At 37.5% G+C, this 10,792-nt stretch overlaps 1 protein-coding gene across 1 annotated transcript; it reads left to right on the forward strand.

Annotated features, from left to right (window-relative positions):
* The first annotated feature begins 320 nt into the window (after positions 1–320).
* LOC136234124 (protein STRUBBELIG-RECEPTOR FAMILY 3-like) lies at positions 321–4,763 on the forward strand. Its single transcript, XM_066023895.1, has 15 exons — positions 321–764; positions 873–1,002; positions 1,107–1,178; positions 1,422–1,487; positions 1,658–1,729; positions 1,813–1,884; positions 1,968–2,033; positions 2,136–2,201; positions 2,288–2,637; positions 2,777–3,174; positions 3,279–3,550; positions 3,772–3,907; positions 3,996–4,132; positions 4,211–4,367; positions 4,454–4,763. The coding sequence occupies exons 1-15, from the start codon at positions 653–655 to the stop codon at positions 4,514–4,516; spliced, it is 2,169 nt and encodes a 722-aa protein (XP_065879967.1). The 5' UTR covers positions 321–652; the 3' UTR covers positions 4,517–4,763.
* Positions 4,764–10,792: the final 6,029 nt, after the last annotated feature.

Consider the following 10,792-nt stretch of genomic DNA (forward strand, 5'->3'; position numbering starts at 1 on the left):
TAGTATGTGGGCATAAAATATTTAACTATATCAGTTTAAGGAAATTCAACATCAATCAATTTTTAATCAAATTTAATAGCAATTAATGTATTATGCTAAATTTATTTATCACAACAAAATTAAATAATTAGTCAATTATTTATTTATTTTAGAAAATAATTAGTCAAATATTATTACTAACTCAGTCATCACTGCTAGTAACTACAACTACAAAGTAGACTGAACTTAACAATATTTTAGGATTTTATTTATTCTAAAAAAACATTTTTAATTTTCTTGATTTTTACAAAAAGAAAAAACATACTCGGGTTCTGCAATTCTTTAATGGAAACAAAAATTCAAAACTTTAATAAATGTTAAAGTTTAAAGCAATTCTGTTTCAAAATATGTATACTATATACGAAGAACATCGCCTTCGCTTTCAGTAATGCCGTTACCTTTTTCTTCCATTGCCTCTTTTCAGAACACAAAGCAGAGCTAAATTCCATCAGTGGGTCACTCAAAAATCTCATTTCAAGATTTTTAATTACTTCCAATTTGATCTATTTTCCTTTTTTGAACTCTCTAGATTTTGGAAATCTCTACATTCTTTGGCAGCTGCATATATTGAAACTGAAGTCACTTTAGGTTAGGTTTATCTGGTGTGGTAAGGATGAAGGTTGCAGAGTTGAAAATGTTCTCAAGGTTTATGGTGATTGCTTTCGTGGCTTCTTTTTCCTTTGCTAATTCCGATTTTGGTTTTGTCTACACTGATATTCGAGATGGTAATTATTCTATTTTGCTCTTGCTCTGTAAATAATAAGCGTTTTCCTTGTTGATCCTAAAGCTTTTTGCCTTCACTTGCTTAACATGCAATTTTTTTTTTATTCCAGTTGAGGCGATGAATGGATTGTTTGTTTCATTGAACTTTCCTGATTTGAGAGGGTGGGTTGCTGTTGGAGGAGACCCTTGTTTAGATAATTGGGAAGGTGTCAACTGTGTCCTCATGAACATAACCTCACTGTATGTTCAATCTCTCTTCTGTTTCTTTGATTTTGGTCTTAGGGCTGCCAATTTCAGGTTATCCTGTCAAAATCATGTCACCTGAAATTTTTTCATCTTTACAGGAAACTGAGTGGCAAGAATTTAGGAGGAACCTTGGAGAATAGCTTGGGGCTATTTGCATCGATCATAGATATGTAAGTTCTGTTATTTACTAAAACTTTCATCTGAGTGGCATGAATTTGTTCATATTTTCACTATGTTTCAGTTGTTTGAATCCTGTTTGTTGATTGGAATGAGGGTTTTTTATATTTGATTATAGAAAAGCTGTTACTGGTCATAGTCATTCAGGATGATTAGATTATTAGGCAACTGAAGTAAACAAATTGCTTAAAGTTTTCGATTTAGCGATAATTGTTTTCTACTATGTGGCGATGCAGAGATCTAAGCAATAATAGTATCGGAGGGAGTATTCCATCGGTGTTACCCCCTACCTTGTTGAACTTGTAAGTGATTCTCAACCTTGTTTATGAAAATTTGATCAAGAAATTCACTGTATTTAGTAGATATTGCATCGATTGATTCATTTTTTAAGGTTGTTTTAGTTCTCGAATTAGTATTATTTCAATGGAAGCATAAGTTAAGTGTCATACTATCTTGTTTTTATACTTCTCAGATCATTGGATAAAAATAATCTAAGCGGAGCAATACCAGACGCCTTTGAACTAATGACGAGTTTGACAAATTTGTATGCCATTTTGACTCAATCTTGTAGCTAAAATGTTTAGTTAGTTCTTGAGATTTTGCTTGTAATCATACATCACCGTGCAGGGACCTGTCAGGTAACAATTTAAGTGGTCAGCTACCTCCATCATTCGGGAATTTGTCATCTATAAACTCATTGTGAGGATTTCAACTAGATTTATTGGTCTACTTTCCACATTTTTCATATTTTGACGAGTTAAATATATCTTTCCGTATTACAGATATTTGCAGAATAATACGCTTACTGGCGTCCTTGATGTTTTACAGGATATTCCTCTTCTTGATTTGTAACTTTCTAACTACCCTTTCTTAGAATCCTTTAGTTTGTTTGTGTTTCATACACATACAGTCTTAAATAGCTGACGGTTTGTCACTATCTTTTTGCATAGGAATGTTGAGAACAATCTATTTTCGGGCCCTATACCTGTAAAACTGCTCAAAGTTCCGAATTTCAGGTGAATATTTGTGTACTCTCTGCAGGGTATTTGATCTCGTCCCTTTCTATCTCCGTTGGTAAATGGTTGATTTTTCTTCTTTGCAGAAAAGATGGCAACCCGTTTAATACAACCGTAATTTCTTCTCCTCCACTCGCATTCCCTCCATTATCATCAGCCATGGAACCAGGGTCTGCAGAAACACCGAAGAGACCAGGATACTCGCCTCCTGCCTTACAAACACAAAAGCCTGAAAATGTAAGGGCAGTTTTCACAAGCAAGAGAGCCATTGTGGTTGCTGTTTCGGTTGTGGTGGTAGTACTCGTAGTAGTAGGATCGTCCCTTTTATTGTTTGTGTGCTTTAAAAGACGACAAGCGAAGAAAGATGCTGAAAGGAGTGATGCTGGTGCATATAATAACGGTGTAAAGAAGCCAAGCAATATTGAAGTGGAGAAAGGTAAACTTGTTTATTATCTATCCGTGTGCGAGTTTGGTGAATCACATGAATTGGATTTGCTTACTCACCGAAACATTTCCTTTAATCCTCTTGTTTGTGCTTAAATTTCTTATTGCTTGAGAATTGACCTTTTGAGCAGTTCCAAAAGATTCGGTTGCAACTCTACGAGATCAGTTTCAACCGGATAACAAAAATATGGAGAAAAGTTTGAAGCTACAGGATGAACATGTGATAGATCTGACAAGAGTGCCTACACGGTCAAGGAATACCATGGAACATGATATAAATGCGAATTTTATCCCGCTACAACCACCGCCTCCTCCTTGCGTTCCTATTAACAAGGTTATTGGAAATTCGGTTGTGCATGCAGAAATATGTACAAGAAGTTCATCAATTAAGAGCTTGAAGTCTACAAGTTCAGTAAAGATTTTCACCATTGCAACACTTCAGCAGTATACAAATAGTTTTTCGGAGGAAAATTTATTAGGAAAAGGCACATTTGGCAGTGTCTACAATGCTGAGCTTCCCGATGGAAAGGCGAGATTCTTTAGTTTCTTGTTCTTATTCTTGTTTTGTGCATGATGGTGAAAGCTTCAATTATGACCCCGATTTACTATTAACCTTTGCTTTTCTTTTAACAGTTATTGGCAGTGAAGAAGCTGAACAATATGGCGACCAGGCAACAGACAGACGAGGAATTCATTGACCTAGTTTCATCCATTTCTAAAATCCGGCATGCCAATATTGTTGAACTTGTGGGTTACTCTAACGAGCATGGGCAACGGCTTCTTGTTCATGAGTTTTGCGTAATGGGGACGCTTCATGATGCACTACATGTGGATACCGAGATCCATAGTAAACTCTCATGGAATGCACGTATCCGCATCGCACTTGGAGCTGCTAGAGCCCTACAGTAAGTAATCATTGTTGTCTCAAAAACCCCTATGTAATGAGATAAGTTCCGTTGTCGCTTATTTAGCATAAAGATTTCGTCTTTTAGAGCCCCACAGTAAGTAGTCAATGTTCTCTCAAAACCCTATACAACGAGATAAGTTCAGTTGTCGCTTATCTAGCATAAAGATTTCGCCTTTTTTCAATTGTAATTGCCAAACTAATCTTTCTTTGTTTTGCAAGATATCTGCATGAAGTCTGCCAGCCGCCAATAGTACACCAGAATTTTAGATCCGGCAATATTCTCCTTGATGATAAGCTTAATGCATGCGTCTCAGATTGCGGATTAGCCCATCTATCGTCCGGGTATGCGAGCGAGGTAATAAACTTTTGCTCCGAACCTCCGAGTTGCAACAACGCGTGCTCTCAGCTTATTTAGTTTTTGATTATTGAAGTTCAATTTTCAGTTAGCAGGACGCCTCCTTAGTTCAAACGGTTATGCTGCACCGGAATTCGAGTTGGGAAGTTATACCTGCAAGAGCGATATATATAGTTTTGGAGTTGTAATGCTCGAACTCCTCACCGGAAGGAAGTCCTATGACAAGTTAGTAATCTAATATTTATTTGCAGAATCTAATATTCTATAAAATGAACTAAATTAAACCTTAACATTTTTGTGTAGGTCCCGTAGTCGAATTGAACAGTCCTTAGTTCAATGGGCGAGTTCTCGCCTTCATGATATTGATGCGCTATCTGGAATGGTTGACCCCTCTTTAAATGGAGCATATACAGCCAAGGCGTTATCGCGATTTGCTGATATTATTTCCAGATGTGTGCAGGTGAGTTTAATCTCTTTCAAGGCAACATTTTGGCTCATTTTCTTTTCGATTTCTGCAATTTGAAATGGCTTTTTGTTCATCGGTAGGCGGAGCCAGAATTCCGGCCAGGCATGTCAGAAATCGTCCAGGATCTGCTGCACATGATATGAAAGGATTTGAGATGAGTAGAATCTCAAGATTTTGTTAAGGTAGGAGTTGTTAGAAGAGTATTTATAATCTGAAAATACATATACTTATCTATCTTTTATTATAGACTAAAGTTTTAGATATTAATATAGGTTTTCATTTTTATTTTTTTATTTTTTTATTCATTGTTCGTTATATAGTTTGCCGATGTGTTAATATAAAATATCAGTGTGTTTTGGCTGAATCTAAATTGCCATTTTAATTACTTTTAGTTGTCTCCATTTTACCATATGTTCATATGTCTGCTGTTCATATATTAACTGATTTTACTTTCAAAATAATTTTAACTGATTGATTTGATTGTTATTTGAACATTATATCAGATTTTTTAAACAATTTTATCGATAAATTGAAGTAAGTTGGTGCATTTTACCATGTTGTGTATAATTATGTTAATAGCATAATAAAAAAATTATGTCGTATTTTGTGGTCAACTTATATATGATCAATTTTAGTTGGCATTTTGGTGTTAGTAATATAATAAACATTTTAGATGTAACTATTATCTGAAAAATCCGATGTGATGATTAAATAATGGTAAACCCGTTTGTTCAAAGTCAAATATGGCTACAATTGATCTGGTGTGAAAACGTTGGGAGTAAAATTATATTATTTCATAGGTTAGGGTAAATATAAAATGTAATATGTTGTCTAATACCATGTAGATATTGTCCGCTTTGGTCCAAATCCAATATCTTGGACTTCACAGCTTTAAACTAACATAAAATTAAGTAACTGCTTACCATATTTTCATCATCTGCACGTAGCACAGCTCCAGCGCTAGCTGGACTAGGGTTCCCTTTTGAAGCTCCATCAAATTCAAGAATGCAAGACTGAGCATACATACAAATTATTCAAATTTATATTCACAGTAGAAATCCAGTGGCATTATAGATTTGGGATCCCTTGATGGGTAAAACGCCCTTCTCTATTGTTCTAATGAAGATCTTTCCTCACCAGTTTGACGTTAAGATTCGGGAACTTTTTAATGAAGTTTCCACGGATTGGTTTATAGGTAGTATATCACCAGCAACATGTCCGAAGGGGGCGGAACTGCACACTTTCTATTAGAGATTATATTGTTTATTTGTAGATCATATCTTATCTGTAGATTTAACACATTTTAGTTCCCTATTTTTAGCCTAGAATATAGGAATAAACTTTCACTACAACGTGAACTGTACTCTATATATATATTAATTACACATCAATAACAATCACTGAGCAATTCAAATTGTTACATGGTATCAGAGACCAAACCCTAATCTATCTCTCTCTCTCTCCTTCGACCGCCACCATCGGCGTAATGACTACTACCTCCGCGACCTCCAACACTGAAACACCACATACCAAAAACTCAAACACAATGACAGCCAATACAGACACACCTTCTAACACCCATTCGTCCCTTACAGTATCGAACATCTCTACTTTTATCAAAATCACCCTAGACATCGAAAAAGGACATTACCCAACCTGGGCTGCCCTGTTCAAACTTCATGCCAAAGCCTTCCAAGTCCTCGATCATATTATCCCTCCTCCAACCACAAACATTTCCGCCAACTCCATGCAGCACACAAACCCTGAACTATGGTCTCGTATCGATGTTGTTGTCCTCCAATAGATATATAACACTATCTCCCTTGACTTGCTTCACACCATCATCAAAGCCGATTCCACCGCAGCCAAAGCCTGGAGCCGTTTACAGGACATATTCTCAGACAACAAGCACTCTCGTGCCCTCTTTCTTGAACAAGAATTCTCAAAAATCAAGCTGGACGACTTCTGTGATATCTCCTCCTACTGTCAACACCTCAAATCCCTTTCTGATCAATTATGAAATATGGACTGCCCTGTTACCAACGATCAAATGGTCTTACAATTTATATCTGGTTTAACTGATGCGTATGATACTATTGGAACTCAGATTCGACAGAGGGATCCCCCCCTCCATTTCACAAAGCTAGATCCATGCTCATCCTTGAAGAAACCGCCCGTGCCCGCAAGACCACTCAGTCTTCGGATTCTGTCGCCCTCACCGCGGCTTCCGCTGACTCCGCACAACCACCGTCGTATTTTCCACCCGTGCGGCCTGCGCTCCACTGCGTAAACCAGTTCAACCGCGGGGATAGACACGGGGATCGGTACAACCGTGGTGGCAGACATGGCTGCCGTTACAGCTCGCGGTCATCGACAGGTTCCGCCTATCATAATCCATATGGCCCCCCTTGGGCTTACTCCTATCCCTGGGCGCCGCAACAACCGTGGGCCACCCCACCCTGTCCATATCTGATGAGCACCTGGACCAATCAGACTCCATCTGTTCAACAGCCGTCTCAATCCGGCATCCTTGGACCCTGCCCCAATATACAGCAAGCACATCTCAATGTGGCAACTCCATCTTATGCTCCAACTGACATTACAATAGCCATGCACACCATGTCAATCACACCACCTTCTGATCAATGGCATATGGACACAAAAGCAACATCTCACATGACAACTCACAAAGGTACACTCACCTCTTATTTTAATTCCAGCCTCAATGGTAGTATTATTGTCGGTAATGGTCATTGTGTCCCTATTTGTGGTTCTGGTAATGCTCCTTAGCCATTAAACACCATCCTTTAAAATTGAATAATGTTTTGCATGCTCCTCAACTAATTAAGAATCTTATTTATGTCCATCAATTTACTGTTGATAACCAAGTTTCTGTGGAATTTGATCCATTGGGTTTCTCTGTGAAGGATTTATAGACGGGGACACTTATCATGAGATGTAATAGTACGGGGGATCTCTATCCAATCATGTCTAGATCTTCCACCTCACCTTCTTCTCATTCTGCTCTTACCGCATTGTCTTCTGATATTTGGCATAATCATTTGGGACATCCAGGGCCTCCTATTTGGAACACCATGCTGAATAAAAATTTGATTTCTTGTAATAGGATTAAGAATATTTCTGTTTGCTCTTCATGTGTTAATGGAAAACAAGTTAAATTACCGTTTCACTCCTCTTACAATTTTGCTTGCATGCCTTTTGATTTAATTCACAGTGATATCTGGACATCTCATACTTTAAGTTCCAGTGGTCATCGTTACTATGTGCTATTTCTAGATAATTATACGAATTTTTTATGGACTTTTCCTTCAGCTCATAAATCACAAGTCTATTCTGTGTTTCTCACTTTTCGTTCACTTGTTCGCACACAATTTGAGCGTGACATTAAAGTATTTCAGTGCGACAATGGGGGTGAATTCTATAATAATTCGTTTCATCAATTCTGTCAAAATAATGGGATACAATTTCGGTTCTCTTGTCCATACACATCACCTCAAAACGGAAAATCCGAACGTACAATTCGAACCATTAATAAAATCATTCGTATTTTCATGCACCATATGTTGGAAATTAGGCTAAGGTATAGCAGCGGAAATATAAAATTTTTAACCTATTTCCATAAACCACAAGATCCGTTAAACGTTATTTCATATAAAGAGGGATAAGAAGAATTACCTCTTGATGATCAATCTACCGTTGTTAATGAAGTGCCCACAACTCTTCTTCGAGTTCCCAAACACGAAATAAAACACGGGAAGATTAATTTAGAATCAACCGTTGAATAACAACCAAAATAGATTGCCTCTAATTAATCAACACAAGATCAAGCATAAAAGAAATAGATGAAATCAATTGATCGGAAGGAAGCCGTGGAAAATCTCGTCCTCGAACTGGGGGTGTCGAAATTTTCTCTCTCTTGCACTATAGGGATTTCGAAAATCACTCTAGGGTTTGCACTAGTGGATTTCGAAAATCCTAGGGGAGGGGTATTTATAATCTCTTGTATCTAATCCCTAGTTAGATAGAATTAGGTTACTGAATAGGAATTCAATTCGAAATAGAATTCCCAATTATTATCTCATTATATATCTAATATATTAAGGATAATAATAATAATAGGAGTATTATAATCTAATTAAAACTCCTAACTTATTTATCTCTTAATTAATTTAATTCATAATCCTAATCTAATTAGGATTAACAAAATCAAATTAATTATTCATGTATTTCACTACATGAATTTCGACCCCCCTTGGTCCATGGGCCTTATTGGGCTCAATTGGGCTTCCTTCAATTAATTAACATCTATCTCTCTTTTAGGTTCCAAGTCTTATGTGTGACCCATTAGGTTCTTATTGCTTCTAGCCGTATGCAACGTTATTAAATAATTTTCAAAGAATTATATTTAATCTTTGCATAACGGAATGATGTACAGAGTATGTGATTAGCAAGTCCGTAATCATTCCCCCAGAGCTATAAGAAGACAGGTTGATTCTGTCGTTAACCTTTTCGTATTAGTTACAGTATAATTCGATCCTTTATCAACTACATCCTTGAACTGAATCTTATGACTATGGATGATGTCAAGTCAAATATAGTGAGACGTTCGTTTTACTTGTACAGGCCGAGTCAACTCAAATAGATAGGTTAAGTGAAATCTATATTTCAAATCTTAAGCTATCACCTTGCAAAGATTTAGAGTCGAGTCTTCCACAAGCGATCCTTGGATGTATCTCCCATTTATTGGGAGTGATAAATGCTCAATCCAATATATAACGATCTCGCAATCACTTCCTGTGATACCCAACGTCTACTGTTCACACCCCAGAGTCATCTCTGTTAAGGATCGTGTTACACCAGAGTCAAAGCGTCACATTCCGTAATCCAGAATACCAATTAATATTCCTTTGAGTCTGAGGATTAGTTATACCTATTAATACTAATGAGATGAACAGGTGACAAGGATGAATCTACCCATCCTGTTATCTCAAATCGGATCCCCAATCCTAATGAACTACTTTTCATCGGATCCATGTAACTGTCCAGATATCTGTATATATGAAGCTTGTGAGATCAGCTTTTTGTCAGACAGAAGACATTGTTACACGCAAGTCTCAACAGTGATATATCAATCCTAAACATATCACTTGACTTGGGGTGGTTTTAAGTTTATCAGTTTATTATAAAGTTTTGTCTCACTTCATGCTTGTATGAACACTTTATAATCACTTTAAATAAACTTACGGATTTCCTTTTATTAGACTTTATTTAGTGCTTAAAAGGGATTGCCTTTATATAGTTATAAAACATATATCTCATTAAAACAAATGATATAAAGAACAATTCATTTACATTAAGTTTGTATCCTAGAACAATTATCTATAGGACACTAAACCCCAACATACTCCCACTTGGACTAAAGCCAATTGTTTCTAAAACTTATCCCAGTATAAGTTAAATGACGATCATGTACTCTCTGGGTTAAGGGCTTTGTCAACGGATCTGCAACGTTGTCCTCTGTAGGTACTCTTTCTATTCTCACATCTCCTCTAGCCACAATCTCTCTTATGATGTGGTATCGCTTAAGGTAATGCTTGGACGCTGATAGGGGTCAAAAACCCTATCTTTGGGTACGGTTTTAGGACGGTTTTTAGTGTTATTTCATGAATAAGCGAGCAATTCTCGTATTTATATGCCTTTGTGTGAGTTAGTTAGGAATTGGAAATGTTTTATTAACTTTTTGTTGTTTAGGCTCGTTTTCTGATCATTTTACGCAAATAAGGCCAAAATGGCATGTATGTTATAATTCCGTTATCTTTCATAGCTAATTGATATGCCAAAAGTCGCACCAAATGGAGCGTTTGCTCAAAATGAGCGATTGGCGGGTCAATTTAGCCTCGAGACTAATGTTATTTGGAGTTTTCGTGCATGCACAGGGATAAATTCGGACGAAAATTACATCGTGGAACATCGACCAACCGTGCGGAAGCGTGCAGGGCAAAACAGCTCGTCGAACTGACCTTTTTAGGCCAGCTCGCCGAGCAGGCCTCCAGGGGCCTGCTTGGGCGAGCAGGCCATGCCAGCTCATGACGAGCTGGCCTTTGGGCCAGCTCAGGTGAGCTGGCTATGCCAGCTCCGGCTAGCTGGCCAGGCCAGCTTGCCGGGCAGGCCTCCAGGGGCCTGCTCGGCGAGCTGACCTGCGGGAATTGGTCAAAATTAGCAGTTTTGACCCCACGACTCCACGACCGGTCCCACAACTTCCCACCTGTATAAGGATACGAAATAGGTCAAAAAGAGGGCCCGAGCTACAACTATAAATAGAACTTTTCCATTGTAAATTAGTCATCTTTCATTATTGTAATTTACTTTAGCTTTCCCCTTGAAGTTCCTCTCCATCT

The sequence above is a fragment of the Euphorbia lathyris genome, chromosome 6, assembly GCF_963576675.1.
Source record: "Euphorbia lathyris chromosome 6, ddEupLath1.1, whole genome shotgun sequence".
In the NCBI taxonomy this organism is placed as follows: domain Eukaryota; kingdom Viridiplantae; phylum Streptophyta; class Magnoliopsida; order Malpighiales; family Euphorbiaceae; genus Euphorbia; species Euphorbia lathyris.

Bases quoted from the DNA above. Each gene is read 5' to 3' on its own strand.
- LOC136234124 (XM_066023895.1), top strand. From the start codon at position 653: ATGAAGGTTGCAGAGTTGAAAATGTTCTCAAGGTTTATGGTGATTGCT. The intron at 1,730-1,812 runs GTATGCCATTTT...ATCACCGTGCAG, and splicing joins ATGACGAGTTTGACAAATTT to GGACCTGTCAGGTAACAATT. The intron at 3,175-3,278 runs GCGAGATTCTTT...TTCTTTTAACAG, and splicing joins CTGAGCTTCCCGATGGAAAG to TTATTGGCAGTGAAGAAGCT.